Below are 21,172 nucleotides of genomic sequence, written 5' to 3'. Positions count from 1 at the left end.
TTTCTTCAATAAAAAGTGCCACAGTGCTTTATGGTTGTTGACCTGTTTTACAAGAGCTGCACACTGTGTTTACCGTGGAGGAAGACTTTGGCCTCTTTTCTCTCCACGTTTGCGCTTAATAACGAGGTCAGGCATCGTTTGTTTTCTAAATTAAATTCCTGCTGTATCAGAGATCCTTGTTGAATTGTGGTTTGCGACAGCAACAGTCATTTTCCATTAGCACGCTTTCAATAAACACACAACAGCTTAGCAAACAACACCTACTTTAATCACAGAAAAACTTTCAACATTAAATACATTTAAAAAAACAATTAAAGTGCTTTTATCAAAAGCCAAAGCTGCTGCATTGTTCAGTAACATGACATCCTATGAAGATAAATTAGGAGGAAGGGAAAACCTTCACTTTTTAGATAATTAAAGGATAAATATGAGTGAATTTTTGTGCTTTTCTGTTGATTAAAACCCTAAAAACTCAACTCTGTGCATCAAAGTTGCTTATTTATAGCAAGTTTTTCCATGAAAATACTCCATTCCTGCTTGAAAATGACTTAAATATAAGTTTTGCTTCCTCTGGAACGTGCAAATCTCTGAAGTCTTTGCACACGAGCTCGAACACAGCTCTGTTAAAACTACTCTGCACTACAAAATGGTAAGGATTGGCTCCTTCAGTATGTTAAATATGAAAACTTGAAGGTCTGAATCCATGTTTTTGAGATTGTCTTTGGTACGCTGTAGTTTTAAGGTGGAAATACCCGATTATGGTGGTTTTTTCCCTCATGACGTGTCTTCTAGCAAATAAAAACATCATGTTAAGGTAAAAAAACATCCTAGATTTTCACTTTAAAGCACATTAATGAAGCACACTGTTGCACTTGTGAGTCCTCCTACATTATTAAAGCAGCCAATCAAAAAGAAAAAAAGTGTTCCTAAGACAGAATTCGAAAAATTCTCAGTTTCTGTCCGTCCAGTTTAAAATGCGTCCCCAGGATTTTCAAATTAAAGGTCAGCAAAAGTCTTTGTTTTAGGTGTGTAGAGATTCACCTACAAAATAAAAAGGTCTTCAAAATTATACCATTTACTCCTGTTTATGTGGTGTTTGCCAAAAAACAAAACTACAATGTCCAGCTGTTTAAAGAGCCTCCTTAGCCTTGTAAATATATATAAATATAAATATAAAAGAACTATCTAAATCTTTGTGACCTATTTTTATAGATTTGTGTCTGTGGGTGAGTACTGAGAATGTTAACTACAAGAAAAATACAGAAAATCACCATTTTATCCTTTAAAATGGATCCTATTTACACACCAATAACATGAAGTTTCTAAAACGACTTCATTGCCACTATTTTCTGCCTTTAACTTTCTATCCAGCTGAAACAGAGTGACGAGGTTTTCACCAAACAGCAGTGACACACTCACAGGAAACAACATTTTAAACAACTAAGTTAAGTTAGTTAAGCAAATATTTTACAGTTTTTTAAAGAAAAACCCCTCATTTAGTCTAAACACCAAAAAAGCCTTTTCCAGCAGCTACACTTTGTTCAACACCCCGATGGTATTTACAAGCGAACACCTGAAGTGTCTGATCCAGGGCACGTGCAGCCGTTTACGGTCCGTCTGAGCTGACGGTCGGCGTTCAGGACGCTCGACTGGAAAAGCAAGCAGTCCAGACCTGCAGCAACAGAGCGCTACGTCAGCAGTGTGTGAAGAGGAGGTGGTGGAGGAGAGGTTTAGGAGGTGCTCAATCTGTGCCACGCTGCCACCACTTTCTCTGGGTGAGCCATCGTGTCCTTCCACTGATCCACAGCTTCAGGGACGGGGCTGTCGAATCCCAGCTGCACCTGAAGCAAACGCAGAGATTGCTTAGTTAGCTGCAACCTAAAAGTACTTTTTTCTCAAGTCAAAATCTGAGCATCTTTGTCCATGGACATGAGAGTTGAACTGAAATTTTAACAGGAATAATATGCACCTTTTGAGGAAGAAACGATGTCGTCCTCTTGGAAAAGAAAGGATGAAATAATGCGCAATGAAACACACTCCCACCCAGTACAACCCACTCAGGGCGCTTTGCTGCTGTAGCCTTATGTAGTCTGGTCTGACCAGAAGCTGACGTTGCAGTTTTTTGCATGTTTTAACATGTCACAGATAAATCTTTTTTTGGGTTTATCCATAGACTGTATAAAAGATGGACGTAGCAACCGGCCCTGAAAAATGAAGCCAACCCGGAAGTGTCAAAAACCTGCAATATCACTACGTCCGCTAGTTGCTGGCTCCAAAAAGCCCTGGCTCCCATAGACTTGAATTGGAAAAGAAGTGATCACAGATCATGAAATACTGCATTCCTACAGCTCAGGATTTTTTTCTTATTAGTTTTCATGGTCAAATCCAGAGATCAGGTGGCCAATCTGAAAATAAATCAATACTGAATTTTTAAAAAATCGTCAACATTTTGGGGCGTGGCTGGCTTGATTGACAGTCGGCAGCGACGATGCAGACGAAGTGAGCAGAAGGCGGTAAATGTGGGCGGGCAGAGAGGGCCCGCCTCTCAGTCCGTCTGACCAATCGCTGCCTCTATGGCTCCGCCCCCCTCCGACGATTTTGGCTCCAAAAATCCAAGATGTCAACCAGGAAGTAGCAAAACCCTGGCTTCATTTTCTCAGCGCAGAAACCAACGGGTGACGTCACGGTAGCTACGTCCACTGCACCTGTAATCACCACGCTAACCAAAGCGGCCGCTGTTCAGTCTTTTCTTGATATATTTTTGTCACAATCAAGTGTTCTTCAACCAGATCTGACCTGAGTCATTTATTACTAGGGCCTGCTGATACCAAGTCTCAATCTGATAACATTTTCCTATTTAAAACACTTCAAGCACCTCAAAGTTACTACAATCAGTCCAGAGTATATGCTTAACAACTGACTGGTGCTTCGATGCATAAAGAAAAACCGAATTTCTGCATCCATGGTGTTCCTTGATGTTATGTAGGTGATCACAAATGCTGTTGCAAAGCTCCAAAGACAGCGAAAACCTAAATTCTCAACATGCATGACTAAAAATGTGTTGTAAATCAGCCATAGTACCTGTTATTGCAGTATCAAATAGGTGCTATTTAATTCCATGTTGGAAAACCAGAGAGCATTGTAGGAGTGTGCTTAGTAATGAGCAACACAAAAAGCCTTCTGTGACACTTAACACCCTCCAGCCAAAGCCAACGCAAGTTACGCAACGTGTCCCACCCCAAGGTGAGCTCATCTTTTCCGACGTCTATATGACAGTGGATGTAAACAAAAGATTGAGGATAAAGAGCTGCTGATACCAATTAGTTAAAACATGTAATAACTGGCACTGATCTGTGACTTCGGCTGTGGACATGCCGATACATTTTTACATTCAGGATGCTACAGACACAAAATTGTTGGAAGGTTGCCACAGGCGCTACAGTTCAAACTCCAGTATAGTGGGCAATACACAGAGAGTTAATTAGTGCTGATAGTCTTAATCAGCATTACGTGAATTACGTGTTTGGCTTGACTGTAAAACACATTCATTTGTGTGGATAACCTCCACATGATCCCTTTAACGTGCTGACAAAACAGAAATTCAATCATCTAAAATTTCATGAAAACTTACTCAGAAGCTCCATCACTACTCCTAAATGGACTTCATGGAGCTTTGTTTATGAATAAACTGTCATCATGTTAGCAGGATCGAACAGCCTCCGTCAGACAACAAAAACACATCACAATAACACAACAAGAACAGACCGATGACGCTGTAATGGCTCAGGACTCACCTGGCCGAGACACTGTTTCCTCCTGACTGAGCTGCGGCTGTAGAGTTTGACCGTCAGTGAGCAGGCGTGGTCTAAAGACGCCAGCAGGAAGTGAAACGTCTCAGCCCACTGACACTGACCCCCCGAGGCCTTCAGCACCCGGGTCTTCTTCTTCATCGCCACCTGCCCCAGCTGGTGCATCTCCACTTTGACGAAGAACACTGCAGCGGAGGGGTAGTAGCAACCAACGTGAGAATCACAGTTGCTGGTTTTTAGTGTTCAGACTTTCCAAATGCAGAAACGCTTACCCTGGGTGAGCGGTGAGGAGGACGCTGGGAGGTTTTGGGCGGCGAGGACCTGGAGCTGGATGCGTCCGTTGACCGGCTGAAAGCAGGTGGTGAGATGCAGCTCAGAGTGGTACACCTGTGAAAAGACATTCATGTATTTATTAATAACTCAGGAATTCTGTGCTGTATAACTGTTCTACTTATGCATAAAATCAGAGTGTTTAACGTTTTCGTAATGCAGAAATCCATTTTCACAGATAAGATTCAACATAAGTATCCAAAGACATCGAAGCTTTTTTGGATTTTTGCTATATTTCTTGTAAAACATCTTTTAAAAACATTTACAAGAACTTATAGTACATAGTTGGCATAACAATGAGCAAAAAAATGTTATTACGTGTATTTCTATCCGGCACGTAGAAAATTGCAGTGATATTTGCTTTATAATTTCTCCAATAAACAGCCAGCGAGCACCAAGGACACGACTATTAGCAACAAGAGGCGAAAGTCTTGCACAGTTTGACCTTTAATCACAGCTCTCCCTCTGGAACCATCAGCGTAAAGAGTCAGAACAGGATGTTAGACGTCACTTTAAGACATTTTAAGATTGTAGGACCTCAGAACGTTAAAGCTACAACAGTCTGACCTTTAATTATTGGCAAAAAATAGAATTTTTAGAGGCCAGAAGAACATATAAAGAGCATCAACTGCTAAAGTTTTGTCAAAAAGTTTGATGCATTGAATATGTTGACCTTTAACGTAAGCGCTCCATCAGGACAGTTGCTGCATTTTGTGTAAACACAAGAAGAAACTGCAGCAATGTTCAAAATTTAAACTGCTAGTTAGCAACAGGCTAAACTAAGATGATGAACTGAACATGTGAAGACGCTGACTCTGATTATATCTACACTCTTGTTCGGCCTCACAGAGCTGCGAGTGTTGCTTCAGATCTGCTCTCTCCTGCTGTGTGATTCATTTTAGACTTCTTGCCGTCCTGCTTCTTTGCAAAACGCTGCTGATATTTTTCTTCTTCAACAAGTTCAGCCGTCTTGGCCCTTAAAAGCCTCCAGTGAGCGGCAGTGATTTGGACAATTTGACTCCTTTGTGTCCAGCAGACGGGTAAAAATCACTGCCTGAATCAAATGGTCCCTCTGAGAAGCTAATGATGATTCACTAAGTAGAGAAACAGTTCACATTTTACTGTCACCAGCCAGACATACATCCATTTATCAAGAAAACCACTCTCTGCTGGTGAAGTGGTTTGAGGTTTGACCTACTTTTCACGTCTTACATCTTCTCTCCAGTACAGCCTGTTTCCCAATTTCCCTCGAAAATGAATCGGCTTTCTGTTTTTCCTGTGATTATGCAACAAAATCGGCCTCGGCGTCGACGTTCTGCTGCTCATGTCCACATACAATGCACCATAGGGAGTGCTTTGTCCTTATTTACTGTGCTCATACAAAGGGGTGATAAAAGACAGCAGCCAGTGGAGGAAATGGTGGACTATAAGTAGTAAAAAACACTCTGGGATATTCCCACGCAGAGCTATTCCTCTTGACCACAACAGCTGAGGAGCAATAGAGACAGTATCAGCTGATTTTACAGTCAAGAATATATTTACTTTACATTATAAACACTAGGACACAGCAAATATTGCTGAGACAGTTTGACTCCGACTGCATGAGCCGGCACGCATCACTCATCATTCGTCTTTCTGCATTCACTTTCCTATCGTCCGCCGTCATGTTGTGACACATAACCAAAACTCTTCACCAGCTCAGGTCAAGCTTAGCCACGAGATGTATATTTTAAAGTGCCCATATTATGCCCTTTGTCTATAAGTTTATTTTTTGGATCTATTAGAATAAGTTTACATGCTTTAATGTTCAAAAAATATATAATTTCTGTCATACTGTACATTGCTGCAGCACTAGCTTCCCTCCAAATAAACCCAGTCTGCTCTGATTGGTCAGCTGGCTCGACAAAAAGGAGCTAACGTTGTTTACGTATCGCAACCCAAAATATATGCAGGGAGGCTTAGCACCAAGCAGCTGTGTGTTACATGCTGACATAGATAGGTGACAGAAGAAACACCTGGACTTCAAACTGGCTGTTTGAGGCATTTCAGAGGCAGGGGCAGTATAGTTTTGGGGCTTTTCAGACCTTTTAATGTACGCAAAAAGCTATAGACAACCCTCCAAAGTCATAACATGGGGTCTTTAAGTCATGTTAGCAGCATGGATGGCAATGTTGGTCTGTTGTTCCAGACTAACAAACTTCAACAACAATTAAGTGAACCTGAAAAAAAAATGTAAAAAAGACATTCACAATCCTCAGAGAAAGATTCTACCAACTTGAATGATCCCGTGACTTTCCCTCTAGTGCCACCAGTAGAATTACAATTTTTAGATTCTGGTAAAATATTTCAGCAAATCAGAATGTAAAAACAGTTTATAATAACTTTCTTCAGGATGAAGGCCTGTAGATTATCTGAAACTTTATCTCACAAAACATCCATCAGGTTAAAAGCTGATCATATTTTGCAACTAAACTACTGTAACATCTGAAAAAATCCTTCTATCAGATGTTTCTTGGATTAAATAATAATCTTTACTTCTTGGTTATCTAGTAGAAGTTCTTAAACAGCAACAGACAATGAAATGAAACCAAAATCAGACTGTAGCACCTCAGTCTTGAACCCTTACCGAGGATTTGGACGGAGGGTTGAGGTCGAGCCAGTGCTCGGTCTCCTGAAGGCCAAGCTGTCGCAGGGAAAGGACGCACTCGGCCACTGTACGTTTCTTCGGGATGTGAGTCTGCAGCCGCAGCACCAAAGCGCTGCATCGCAACTGCTGGAGTCGCAGCGCAAACACAAAGGTCTCCATGAAGGACACATCCTGAAAGCAGAGCACAGTTCAAATTCATGCTATAAGACCGCCTTTTTATTCATGAACCTTATCCTAAAACACAGCAGTTTGAAACCTGAGCTACACAACACAAATTTTAACCTCAAAACATAAAATCTCAACATGAAGGTAACATGTAGAAACTGACATCAGCGTGTCAGATGTGTATCAGGTTTAAAAAGCACAAATACCTGAGAGCAGTCCTTGACAGAGCTCTTGAACTGGACGGGTTTGGGGATGGTGATGATCACTTTAAAACCAATCTTTTGTTGTTCTACTCCGTCTGGATAAAGGTTGAGGTCTGAACACTGAAAGAAAGAAAGGAAACAGTCAAATCTACTTGCAGTGGCAGATTAAAAATAGTGTTACCGTGTTAAAAGAAGACCAGGGAGTTAAAGATGGTACATTTCTTTCATTTTTAAGCATGATTGCTTTTTAATTACTTCTTTTACAGTTTAAAAATAACAGGAAAAGAAAAGTCCTGAAACCAAGGCCAATCCTTCTCAAAGAGTATTGGTTTGCAGGATTTTTTTCTTCCAAAAGGCTTCTCCCTTCTAGGACTTTTGACTGTCTTTCAATTTCAATGATGTTTAGACGAATGGACGATGAGAACAAAACCTTCAGGTTCTGTTGTTGTGGATTTTGAGGTCATCCTCTATTCACCTTCAGCTTTTGTGCAGTTTGCTTTCTCAATTTGCTGTTATTTAATTAAATCCATTCTTTCCTCTACCAGTAAAACGTTCCCGCTGCTTCTGGTTCAAAACATGATCGATCCAACCCCATGTTTAATCTTCGGAGAGGTCTTCTATTCTTGACATTCTGCACCATTTTCTCCATTGTGGCCAAAATGGTCTATTTTAACTTCATCACTGCACAGAAACTGTCTTCAAAATGTATCAGGCTTATTTAGATGTTCATTTGCAGACTTCTGACATGAAATGTTGTGGTGAGGATGCAGGAAAGGGCTTCTTTGATTTCGATTTCATGAAGGTCATATTTGCACACGGGCTGCAAGGTGGCTCGGTGGTTAGCACCATTGCCTTGCATGAAGGTCGCCAGTTTGCATCCCGGTGAGGACACCTGGGATCTTTCTGCGTGGAGTTTGCATGTTCTCCCCGTGCAGCGTGGGTTCTCTCCAGGTTCTCCAGCTTCCTCCCACACAGTCCAAAAACATGTTGAGGTTAATTGGTGATTCTAAATTGTCTGTAGGTGTGAATGTGAGTGTGCTTGGTTGTCTGTCTCTAAGTGTAGCCCTGTGATAGACTGGTTACCTGTCCAGGGTGTCTCCTGCCTTCACCCTGAGTCAACTGGGATAGACTCCAGCCCCCCACGACTCTAATGAGGATTAAGCGGTGTATAGATAATGGATAGATGGATGGATATTTGTGCACCATCACTCCAGAGTCTGCTCAACCTTCCTGAAGGTTTTCTGCAGTCAAAGAAGCTTGTCTTGATCTTCCAGACCTTAATTTGAGCTCCTCCTGTCCTGTTAACTACCAACCTGAACAGGCTTTGCTGTCTTTTTCCAGCCGTCTCCTGCTTTGTGGACATATCTATTTTTTATTTTTAGAGTGCAGGGCAGCTACTTCGAGAAGCCATTGGCTGCTGATTGTTGGGTAAAGGTTGGAGGAGCATTTTTAAAACCTTGAAATATCCATTAGCAGGCTTTTCCCAACAATGACTGTGAACAAGCCAATTAACCCCTTGAACTCCAAGACCCACAAGAGAGACTGAAAGGCATGTTATCTTTTTAAAAATTGCAAAAATGACACCATTTATTTGAGCGAGAAATTGTAAAAACAGAAAAAAAGAATAGAGTTTCGACTTTCTGATGGCACTTGAAGTACTCATGTGTGACTTGCTGCTCTGTGAAGAAAATTAGAAAATCTAAGCTTAAAATTGCAGTATTTCAGAGATGTAAGATTTAGGTTTTTTTTGCTTATTTCACATCTCATTTAGAAGTTTGTCAAACAAGGAACAATTTCCTTCAACCACATTCTCTAAAAAATTAAAAAATTCAGCACTTCTCAGCTCAACTGTGTTTTAGTATTTTAGCTGCAACCAATAGTCACAGATAAATAAGAAATATGAATAGTAAAATATTTATAGTAGGTAGATTCCATTTTTTCTTTCTTGTATTTATCCTCTCTGGCTCACTTTGGAAAAATTTTACATGTTGATTCCAGATTTTTTTTTTAATTTTTGTGAAATAAAAAATCAAAAAGGTTCAACTTTTGTTTTTTCTTTTGTTTGGCATTATAACATTGTTATGTTGCACAGAAGACATTATTGACTTCTCTCTACTTCTAGTCATGGTTGTGTTGTTTCCATAGAGGTGCAGGACTTTACATTACGGTGAATAATGAGCCCACAGTGAGTAAAAACATGACGGGAGCAAAAAGCCCTTAAGAGCACAGATCTCTTGGGATGCCCAGAGTTCCACGAGGCTAAAGTGCTCTAAAGAAGGCAGGATTTGGTCGAAGAGCTCTGCTTAGTAAAAAATAATGCTCCATTTAAGCTCTAAGAAAGGCATAAAGTTACACAGTAAGACCATTTGTGCAACCACAACCTGTTCATCTAAAAGTCCCAGTGGATGGTTCAAGTGCTGCACTGATGTGACCTCAGGACAAAAACAAACCCTGACTAATTCCACTACCCTCATGTGAGGTGGGAAAGAGGTGCTTCTTTTTTGTTGTTTGCCCCTGTGCCTTTGAGGTATTTGTGCACATCTCTGCATTTACAGCAAACAAACTCATACGCACGGTGTGGCTTCTTTAAAACACCGACATCCATCAGGACGGTTCTGAAAACAACCTTTTCCTCCTCAGTGTCCGAGCCAAAGTTAACAGAGCGTTGAGAGGAGCAAATAGAGGCCCCTATTCTGGACACACAGAGGGTCCATTGAGAAACTCTGCAGGGGGCGAAACAATGGAGCTTTTTGTCCTGGTTTCCCCCCCTTCTCCTCCCTGCATGTAACCTTACCTGAACCAGGGTGATCCACACCTGCTCCACTGCCTCTTGGTAGCTCAGCCGGACGCACACCTTTCCCAGGTCGCGCTCGTCTCCGGACAGGGCGATGGACTCTGTGGCATTTAGGAATGAGAAGATGAAAGCATGTAGTGTTTCTACATATAAATAAGCTTGCACAGCGGCTATAGTATTGATTAGTGTTTAAAGAGGGAAGTTTTGGGATAAATTCATTCAAATATTCAGACAAAAAAGAAAACTAATAGCTGTATCGAATTGTGCATGTTACGATTACTTTATTCTATTTTATGACGGGTTCACATGTAAGAAATAAAGAGACGGTTTGTTATCATCTGTGCAGGACCTTCTACAAGCAACATGAACTGCAATTTCCAAAACTGTTTCTTTTCATGGAGGAACACAATCTCCCAGGCTCCTAGTGAAAACACTTGGAAGTGATCTTTTTTTTTTTCTGTCTTTTCACTGCTTCACAATGCAAGTGTTCTCGACTGGACTCCGTCATGTCCCTTTTTGTGAGAAGGGATTTTCCTTCCTCTCATTACAACAGGAATCTGGGAGACAAAAATGAAGGTTTGATGAAAGTGGTAGTTACCCAGGCTGCTTTCCATGGAGCTCATCACGGAGGAGGCGCTGCTGAAGACGCTGGACGCGGAGTCGAAGCGCTGCAGCTGAAAACCAACACATCAAGACAGCGTTAAAACTCCATCTTTTAATAAGTGTACCACCACAGTAACAGCTCTCTGAGGCTGAGCTTTGAAGGTAAAACCTAAACCGTGTTCACCACTTTACATCCATGTGTTAGCATGCTAAAGGGCTATTTTGTAAACACAAAGTACAACTGAGGATAGAAGCATCACTGTTTATAAAAAGATTGGGTCTGAAAAGTGAAACCAACTCAGAAGTGACTTAAACCTGCATTTTTTCTAACAGCCAGCAGGGGGTGACTCCTCCAATTGCAAAAACAAGTCTAGATTGTATAGAAGTCTATGAGAAAATGACCTTACTTCTCCTTTGATTTGCTACCCCTGTAAACATTTTTCTGATGAGTTTATGGTCTCTGTTGCTAGTTTCAAGCCTCCTTCAATACAACATGATGTTCATTTATTAAATTTTGGTCCCATTAAGAGAAAAATTGACAATAAAACGGGGTACGCTTTGGTCTAAATGGTAGAAAGTGGATGTTTTGCAGGTAACACTTGCACCATGTTTGGAATCTTAGATTAGCATGTTAGCATGCTTACATGTGCTATTTTGTAAACACAAAGTACAACTGTAGAGACCAACTAGTGGATGCAGCCAATGTAGAAGTGACTTAAACCTGCAGTGTTTCTAACAGCCAGCAGGGGGAGACTCCTGGTTGCAAAAATAAGTCTGATTGACTCGAAGTCTAGGAGAAAATGACTCTTCTTCTGCCTTGATTTGCTACCTCAGTAAACATATTCCCAATGAGTTTATGGTCTGTGTTGCTAGTTTCAAGCTTCCTTCAAGGAGATTAATTAAAAAAATTATGGTCCCATTGTGAAGAAAAAAAAAAGACAATAAAGCGGGATATGTTTTAAGATGTTGCTACCTTGTGATTGCCCTGTAGACATGTGTAGCGTCCATCTTTTATGTATGGCTGCAGGTATTTGTTTCTAAAAACTAAGTATTAGATGAATTGCAGTATACACCTGATAAAGGCTCTGAATTACCAAAATTTTCCCTCTTGTGATCATAAATGTGCACCAAATGTCACAGCAATTTACTTAATATATATATATCAATCAAAAGCAATAAATTCAGAGTCACTGTGACAATAAGAATCTATAAGGGATTATCCTCACTAAAAATACATCTGGTGGAAAGTACCTATATATATTTACAGTGCATTACTTAGGTACAGTTTTGAGCTACTTGTTCTTTACTTCAGTGTTTCTATTTTCTGCTGCTTTTCATAAACAACTTCAAATTCTCATGGCTTTTGTTTTACATCTCCAAGTGTTTAAGACATACATAATGCAATAAAAACAAATTTTCAAAATATGAGACCTTAAAAAAAAACAAAAAAACAAAAAAACAGCCTTTGCCCTCACATCCTCTTTATAAAGTCGTTTTTCTTAGCTGCACTTTTTGTTTCACATTCTTCACTCTGGTTTATTTGTTTCCTATTAGACCTGTTGCCAAGGTGCTGTAACTTTCCTGCTTTCAGTTCTTACTACTGTTTGCTCTTGATGCTGCCAAATTAAACATTTTAACTGCCACACACACACTGCATGCTGAGCCGGGACATCAGAGAAGGTGAAGAAAGCATCTGTGTTGGTTCACAACACGCTCTGACGTTAGCCTCTGAATCAGCTATTGTAATGTTTATCGAGGTTTTTGGGCGAGACGTTAGATTGATTGTTTGCAACACAGTCTCAACTATTCCTGTTAATCAATTAGGAGCTGACATCCGTTATTTAACAAAGAAATACACCTCAAACTGGTCTTTGTTTCCCTTTGTGTATTACTGATTAAACACCACTTTTGTATGTTCTATCAGAACGGCTGCAGCTGAATCACAAGTGACACATAGGAGTAGATTCCTAGAAAGAATAAGTGTTGAAATGAATAATCACTTTCTGATAAATTGGCATAACACCTTTTTGATCCAACCTCCCCTGTTCATTGTTAGTTAAGGGCACAGAAAAGCAGCATGGAGCCAAAAATAGAGCACAAAAGCAGAAACAGACGGACCAACAAGCTGACCGAACGCAGTAATAATGACTGAATACATCATTAAATAACACAGTTATGTAATTAAGGTGGACCGTAAACAGGTTTTAATAACCATTACGCAGCTCCTTCAATCTCACATCAGTCGGTAAAAGATTTTTTTGTCTCTTGCCAAGAAATACACAAGAGAACAAATACCGCTCTCATGTCTTTACAGTAAACACAAAGTTAAAGCCAACAGCTGGTTAGCTTAGCTTAGCATAAAGACTGAAAACAGAGGGAAACTGTTAGCATGGCTGAAAAAAACCTGTCAACCAGTGCATCCAAAGCTCAGGAATGTGGTTTTTATTCATCATCAACATTAATGGCAAGAAAGTCGATAAGTGCATTTGCTACAATGATTAACTAATTCTTGAACTAGCTGTTTTTGTTTTGTTTTGCTCCATTTTGGTTTAACCCCCTGACCCTCAAAACCTGTCAGTAGGTTTGAAAGGCATACTGTATTTACAAAATTGCCAAAATGCCACCATTTTATAGCCAGAAATGGTAAAAGCAGAAACAATTGAATAGATTTTTAATGTTCAGGCAGTACTTGAACAACTCATCTGAGACGGGCCTTTAGGTCGGGGAACTTAACCAAACATTAAATCAATCGCCTTAATCTGCCTTTCTCACTTAAAAATCGGCTGAAATTCTGTAAAAAATAAAAATAAAATAAATAAAGAATTGTGGTCCGTAGTGCAACCGTGAAACCATTAGTGACTCAGCTGTGACCAACAGTGGTGCGATAAAAATTTAGGGAGTTTTCTTCTGAACTGCAGGACGTGTTTACACAAAACAAATAGAAGATAATTAGAGAAAAAAATTAAAAATCAAAGTAGTAAAGTACCTATCGTAAATAGTCCCTTTTTCCCATGTCAATAACACCTGTGGGTCCTTTGAAAAATGTTGTACATATTGCGTCCAGGTTTATATAAAATGAAAAAGCCAAGAATTTAAATTTTTGTGAGCGTTTTTTTTTTTTCCATGATTTATGGCATCATAACTGTGTCATACTGCACAGTAGAGATTTTTGACTTCTCTCTATTTCCATAATTGTGTTGTTTCCATAGAGATGCAGGACTTCATTTTGCAGTGAAAAATCAGCCTTATTATATAAATTAGGTTATTATTTCCCATTTTTCCCATGTAACATGTCTCATTTTCCTTTCTTGGCTTTATGGCACCTTTGGGCCTCCATACATTTATCATATTTTCACCAGTGAAGATGATTCCTTGATGAACTGGAAAAAAATATCAAGAACTATCAGCTCCAACCGTCCAATAACACACCTGCATCCGTTTCACCTTGTCGGGACGAAATGACCTCCTCACTCGGACCCTTAAATCAAAAAACCACCTTGTGAGGCTTGTTTGCAGTGTTCCACTGAGCTGCTGAGGACAGTGGAAACTATAAAACTATATTTAGTCTCGGTTGACACAAGGTGAGAAACACCGTGTGAATACAGATTAGATTGAGAACATGCTCACCTGCATGTGACTCTGAGGGCTGGACAGATCAAACATGGAGCTGCTGAGTCGCTGCTGGCCGCCCGGCTTCAGGCTCCAACCTGTAGAAACCATCAGAATGGGTTAAAGTGGTGTCATTTAGGTCATAATTATAGATCTATGTGCAGGAATCTGTTATGAATTCGGGTGTACATGCAAAATATGAAGAACCACTTTTCCCTACAGCAGTAAACACACATGAATGTGGACAAACTGTTGAGTCGGTGTTACATAACGACAGATAAGGATGTGTGTTTAGCTGTAATATATGTATGTATCAGAGGCTTTATCCAAACTCTGTGATGCAACATGACTTCATATCACAGAAAACCAGTGACTAAGTGCAATTAATCAAGTACAGTTGTGAGTTATTTACAGTTTACTTGAGAATTTTTCACTTTTTCTGCTACGTTGTTCTTCTACTGAACAACAATGCAAAGGCTAATGTTGCACTTTTTACTCTAAAATATGCATTTGACAACTTTAGTTATGTCATGGATTTAGTTTAGTCATGCAAAATAGTAGCCAACAAGTAAATCACAAAGTAATACTATCACTATACTAGTGAATACTATACTTGATGAACACATGAGTGCATTACAAATTATAATCCAACCATTTAATATGCATTAGTCTGAAATATGCCCCCTTTGTGTGATGAGCACTTTAACTTTTGATACGTTTAGTTTTTTTTTTTTTTGCACATTTACTCAGATAAAAATGTAAATGCACGACTTTTACTTGTACTAGAGTGTTTTTATACTGTGGTGTTGCTACTTTTTCTTAAGTACAAGATCTGAGTACATCCACTTCTGCAGTAAACTCTTCAAAAAAGTAATACTGTGACCAACATTGTGAGATATATAATGTGTCTTGGTCAATTTGTAAAACATTTACTACTATTTTTCACAGATATCTCCAATTTTACTACAGTGATAATTCATAAAACACATGATTTATTTATTTTCAAGCCAATCTTAAATATGATTCTGAATAACCTTGAAAGGCTAAAATTATTCTGATTCCCAGCCTGTTCAGTGCAGCTGAAGTTCTGTGTAACTGCTCGGCGCTACCTGGGCTCTGAGGACTGGAGTTTTTGCTCCTCAGGGTGTCTCGGCGGGCTGATCCGGGGGAGATGTACTCGGTCATCTGACCCTGACGGAAGCTGGATTCGGGGCCGTAGGCGAAGTGGCTGGTGCCCAGCAGCTCGGCCTTCCTCTCTGCATACGTGCTGCGAGCTGAACCTGCACACAAACCGCAGCATGAGCCGGAGGTCAACATTCCTTAATTTCGAAACAAAATCATTGTCCAGAGTCGCTCAACTGAAACATTACAGCCATTCATTTCGAAGCAGGATATCCTGGTGCTTTTCTTCTGTTGAACAGCTGCTCATATCTCAGTAACCTCTGAGCTGATTTTAATGAAACTTTTGTGAGGCCACAGGCACCGGGAGGCTTTAGTGCAGACTGGAGCTCGAGTTGGATTGGTCGCTATAAACTTTGCCATGATTTAACTGTGTTTTTGCTCCAGACTGCAGCATGTTGACTTACATGTCCTGTCCTTTCCTACTGTACAACAATCGATCAAAAAGTTCAGAGACTGAGCTTATAAAAATCAAAAACTGGTTTAAATTTGACCACCTTTCCCCTTGAAGTTGCCTCCTTATGCAGCGATACTCTGCTCCCAGTGCTCCTGCAACACTTGAAACACTCCCTGGATGTCATGTTACGTCCACACATTAAGCATCATCTCCTAAACTGTGATAAAATGGTGATCCTTCTACTTGAATTTAACATATCAGGAGAGAGGAAGACATCATCACATCAAGGAGCCAAATCCAGCAGGTAGGGCAGGTGGGGAGTGATGACTGTGTTGTTGTGGGAGGAACAGTCATATGTCATCACACCAAAGTTCAGGCGGTTTGGGCCAAATGTCAATGTGACGCTTCAGGACGTTACAGTTGAACTCTGCCTCAACAGTCCGACTCTTGGGGACTGATTTCTGGTGCACAACCTCATGAACGTTGAAGAAAACAACAAGCATCCTCCTGGTGCTTTTCTTCTGTGAACACTTTTGTTTCCTCTCTGGATGATAGCCACAAACCCACCTCTCATTACCACCGATGATGGTCTACATGAAGCTTGGATCATCCAGCTGCTGACTGACACCGAATGTGACGTTTCTTCTGCGCTCCAGTGTGAGGTTCATGGTGAAATCACAAATGCCAACATCTGTCCTGCTGTTGACGGCACAATGTTATGTTACATCCTGACTCACTGCTCACTGGCGGCACATCACAAAGTCTCTGAACTTTTTGATCCACCCTTGTACGTTGGACATCCAGCTGTCTGCACACATCCAGGCCTTAATGAACGACAGCTAACTGAGGTGTGGTGACATTTACAGTAATAAATCTTCTACAAAACAGTGCCAGGACTGTTGATACAGTCTTGTTTACACATAAACTGAGATAAGTCAGAAGCTACCGGCGGGGGCGGAAACGTTTGACAAAGATCAAACGTAAGCCGGATCCGGTACATCTGCGGCGGCCATATTTGCAAAGACTTAATTAACTCTCGCGTTGGCCCAGTGTTGGGACCATGTTAGGATTCAGATCAGCATATAGCGCGATCCTCTTGTGGTCAGTAAGTTACAGGGTTTATTTTGTGTTGAAGCATCACGTGATGCTCAAATGGTCGTCTCACGTTTTTAAGGAAAATCAAAGCCTGATTTGATCAATTTACAAATCAGGCTTTACAGGGCTCAGAACGATAAACTCTAGAATTTGGAAAAGTTTGACATTACCTCTGAATGTGTTTTAGCTAACCCCAGTTTCACTAAATTTGGCGCAAAGGACTCAAATTTCTTCTATTGTTATATCCCAAAATGTGCTGATACGACCCAACATTGGCAAGATTTGATTTACGTCCTGAACCATATACTGATGGCTCAAAATCTGGTATTTTTTGTTACCAAAATAAAAAAAACAGCAGCATCTAGTCGCCCACACCTCCAAATTGAGTCAACATTTATACAGTGTAAAACTAGAAGAAAGGACCTCTAACAATAAATGAATAAATAAATACAATAGTGCTGTTTTTGCAGCTGTGGTGCCAAAAATAAAAGTACTGTAATGAAAATAGCTCTCATTAAACAATAGAAATACTAAAATTTTTCATAAATATAATATAATTTCTAACATTAATTTTACATTAGAGTTTTTTTTTTTTTAACTTTTATTATTATTATTGTGTAAAAACAAGGAACCTTCAACAAACATATATAACAATAAAAGCTGTATTTTGACTAATTGCTGCTATTATTCTGAATTCCAGCAGATGTAAAATAATGTTCGCCCAACAAACGATGATGATAATGATGTGATTATTAACCAACCAGCTTCTAAGTCAACACTATCCTCTCAAATCCTGCAGCTAATCAAACCAGACGGTTGGTAAATAAAGCAAATTCCTTCACGCCTGAGATGCACCAATTGATTTAGGTACGTACTCTGCAGGCCAGACTGTAAGTTGGGGTACTGAGGTCCTCTGGGTTGGATGTACGAGGCCCTGAAGGTCGGCAGAACAAACGGGACCTCTCGGCCGTCCGGCGGCAGCTTGGAAAGGAGGTAATCTTCTGTGACTCCCCTCCTCGTTTCACTAAGTGCTGACGTTTCCGTCTGATCTGGAGGCATCTTCAGAGCGATCACTTTAAAGCAGAAGAAACCCCCTCAGTCAGAGACAAAACAGTCTTTCAAAGGGCTTTATACATAGACTGCAGGAGATCAGTTTACCTTGAGTCTCCTGCTCCTTCTCCCTCCTCTTCATGAAGTTCTTGCAGCAGTTTTTGAGGCACTCCATGGCTGCAACTGGAAATGTTGAAATAGTTTGAGGAAGTTGGAGTTTAAACATTAAACCACCCGAGCAAATACCTGCATTTCTGGGAGTCGACAACACTTCAGAAGTTTCCAACTGACACTGGACAGCTTAGAAAAATACATTTATGTGCTGAATCTACATCAGCCAAATGGTTTGTGATAAAAATGTTCTTCCCTGGTTGATGTAACTCAAAAAAATGATCTCAGTGTGTTAAAGTTACATATTTAGAATGTTTTTTCCCCCATTAGATAATCCCTTTGTCCTTTAAAATGACAGATTAAACTTGTTCCTACTACAGTGGGCAGATCTAAAATGTTCCCACCCCACTCTCCCTCCACTATTACTTATTCGCTGCAGCTCAGCAAACCAGCTCACCTACAACTCTGCTCAAAACTGCTCTACGCTGGTAATTCAACCACACATGTTCAAACTGTGAACTGATTCTGAAGAGGAAAAATGATACAGAAAACCTCATCCTGCAAAATGACTGGATTTGTCCCCTCGATTTGTTACGTATGAAACCCTGAATTGTTTTTGACTCTGTCACCATTACGCTCCATTTTGAAGGTGAATGTTCAGCCATGGTGTTGTACAAACCTTGGTTTTCACCAGACTGTCTGTAGGTCTACAACCAGTCACATTCTCTACATGCTGTAGGAAAGCATGTACACGAAAACATCATTTGACTTCAGTTTCTACAGAGTGAAAAAGGGAAACTGTACAAAAAAGGCAATATTTCAACACTTCAGCAGTTGGGACACCAAACAAATACAATGATGGAACATAATTAGTCAGTTCTGTTACAAGAGCTAAAGAGTATTTTGAGATTTGCATGTGTAAGAACAAGAAAATGACCAATAACAGACATACATAACGGCAACAGTGTCTAATTTTAGAAATATATCAACAGCATCAAACTTAAATTTAACCGTTTCATCTATTTGTAAAAATGGCATAATTGTAATTTTAACAGTGGCCTGATGTTTAAAATATTATTATTTTTAGGAAAACTTAGGGTTATTCAAAATTACAGCTCTTGCATTAGACTTATAAATTTAGTGTGTGTTTTTGTAATCTATTGATATTTTTGGTGTATTTAAAGAAATATGGTGAAAAAAAATCTGTCAAATAAAAAGGAAAAATTCCTCAAAATCACAGATTCTTTTTTTTACAATGTATATTAGCAGCCCTGAGAGCACATTAGTCCAGAAACATGTCATAGTGTCTTAAAATCCACAGTTTTCACCTCCTTCAGGCTGCTTTAGGTCACTTTGATTATTGATTTACACTCAGCTAAAGACAGAAAGTAAAAAAGAAAACACAACTAAACAGCACAGTGAAGCTGCTGCGCTGGATTTACTGGGTAATCTGTGCAGGTTTCACCTTATCACACGTAGAAAACATCAAATAATCCAGTTTGTTGATGTAAACTCACCCAGGCGATGGTTTCTGTGAATAAAGACGAGCTGTGAACATCCAGCAGCGCAGCTTGTTCTTGGAGGACCGACTGGAGAGAAATGAGCTGATCTGAGGTTTGAGCTTCACTTCACTCTCAGGTTTCTCCTCTTCTCTCTCTCTCTCTCTCTCTCTCTCTCTCTCTCTCCCTTCCTCCCTCCTGCCTCCCTGTTTCCTCCCCCTTCTCCCTCCGCAGCTCTCTGATTCCCGGACGGACGCTGTTGTTTCTTCCCCGAACAGCCGTGAACGCACCACCGTCTCTGGTTGTTCCCCATCACTCGCTCTCGTTTGATTTTTTTTTTCCCCACTTTGCTCAACTCTGAACGTCTTCCAGGCAGAAACAAGATCAGAGTGTCTTTGTTTGTTTTTTTTACGGAGAAAACCACTGAAGAAATCAAGAAGCATCTCAGCCTGGTTGTGCCAGCAGCTGTTGGTGGAGATATGAACTGTTGAGCTCCCAAATCTACAAGATTATTAATCACAAAATCCTCCACAGCTCACTGATATAATCACAGTTTTTGCACCAGTGCTCCCCCACTGCACTGGGAATCTAAAATAATATATTTAAAAAAATCACAAAAAATGCTCCATTTATCCCAAACCTGCACATTTGTAACATCAAAATGTGCTCTAGTTGTGAGCAGCATTCATTAAAAAAAGTTTGTTATAACATTATAAAATGGCCAAATCCATCAAACTAACTACACTATGTACAAATGTATGTATTAGTTTGGTCCCTAAATATTCTAGATTTTTCTAAAATTTCCCAAGTTTGGTGTAGCGCCTCTTTTATTGGTATGGCTTATAGTCCCAAATAGTTTACAGAAATTGGTGCAGTGCTCCAACGTATGCAGATTTAACCTCTGATTGGGTTACAGTGCACAATACCTCACGTTTTTATTTATGAAATACACTATAATTTCCAAAATGTTTCTTCAAAGGATGCTTGAAAAGATTTATTGTTGTTGCTGCACAAGCCAAACCTCTAAATCTGATATTTTGACTTTAATCCAAATAATCCCAAATTTTGGTTGATACAGTTTTGTACTAGTAAAGAGATGGTATAGAGATCCACAACGTACCAATGTTTGTCATTTAATGCAATCACGTATTTTTAGAGTTTGGCATATAGTTCCAAAAAATATCCTAAAAAAATGTGTCCAACCTCTCACATTTGCAAAATCAAAATGAGGCTGAGTTTAGTTAGCATCATTTTGAACCAAAATCCTTCAAATTTACTCCATTTTCCACAAATGACTAAATATTTTGAGTCCCTGAATATTTTATGTTCGACCACATCGCTCCAAATTTGGTGTAGCGCTCCCAAATTTAATAGGCTTACCCTCCACTTTTGTTTCAGTGCTCTTGCTTTTCCAGAAGTTAGTGTAGCGCTTCAACGCGTGCTGATACAATCTACAAATTCTATTATAGTGTACCCAAATGCCTCATGTGTGATTTAGTATCCACACAATATGTCGTAAAAGATTTTCAAAATCAAACATTTAGCTGCATTTATTGTAGATATTGAGCAGCAAAATCCCCGACATTTAGGATTTTGCCTTCTTACCATGACACCAGATTTTGTTATAGCGCCCTCCACTGGTCGTTAATTAGTGCAACGCATTAAAATGTGCAAAAAAAAT

At 39.8% G+C, this 21,172-nt stretch overlaps 1 protein-coding gene across 1 annotated transcript; it reads right to left on the bottom strand.

Annotated features, from left to right (window-relative positions):
• Positions 1 to 246: 246 nt before the first annotated feature.
• LOC103365729 (tandem C2 domains nuclear protein-like) lies at positions 247 to 19,573 on the bottom strand. Its single transcript, XM_008293253.1, has 12 exons — positions 19,510 to 19,573; positions 17,990 to 18,064; positions 17,707 to 17,904; positions 15,270 to 15,440; positions 14,179 to 14,258; positions 10,547 to 10,622; positions 9,949 to 10,049; positions 7,158 to 7,274; positions 6,766 to 6,957; positions 4,082 to 4,196; positions 3,795 to 3,994; positions 247 to 1,841 (listed from the first exon to the last, which is right to left on the bottom strand). Exons 2-12 carry the CDS (start codon positions 18,054 to 18,056, stop codon positions 1,731 to 1,733), a joined length of 1,428 nt encoding a protein of 475 aa, XP_008291475.1. The 5' UTR covers positions 18,057 to 18,064; positions 19,510 to 19,573; the 3' UTR covers positions 247 to 1,730.
• Between the last annotated feature and the right edge of the window lie 1,599 nt (positions 19,574 to 21,172).

Source organism: Stegastes partitus, unplaced genomic scaffold (assembly GCF_000690725.1).
Source record: "Stegastes partitus isolate 25-593 unplaced genomic scaffold, Stegastes_partitus-1.0.2 Scaffold867, whole genome shotgun sequence".
NCBI classification, from domain to species: domain Eukaryota; kingdom Metazoa; phylum Chordata; class Actinopteri; family Pomacentridae; genus Stegastes; species Stegastes partitus.
This window is presented reverse-complemented; position numbering and strand designations above follow the sequence as displayed.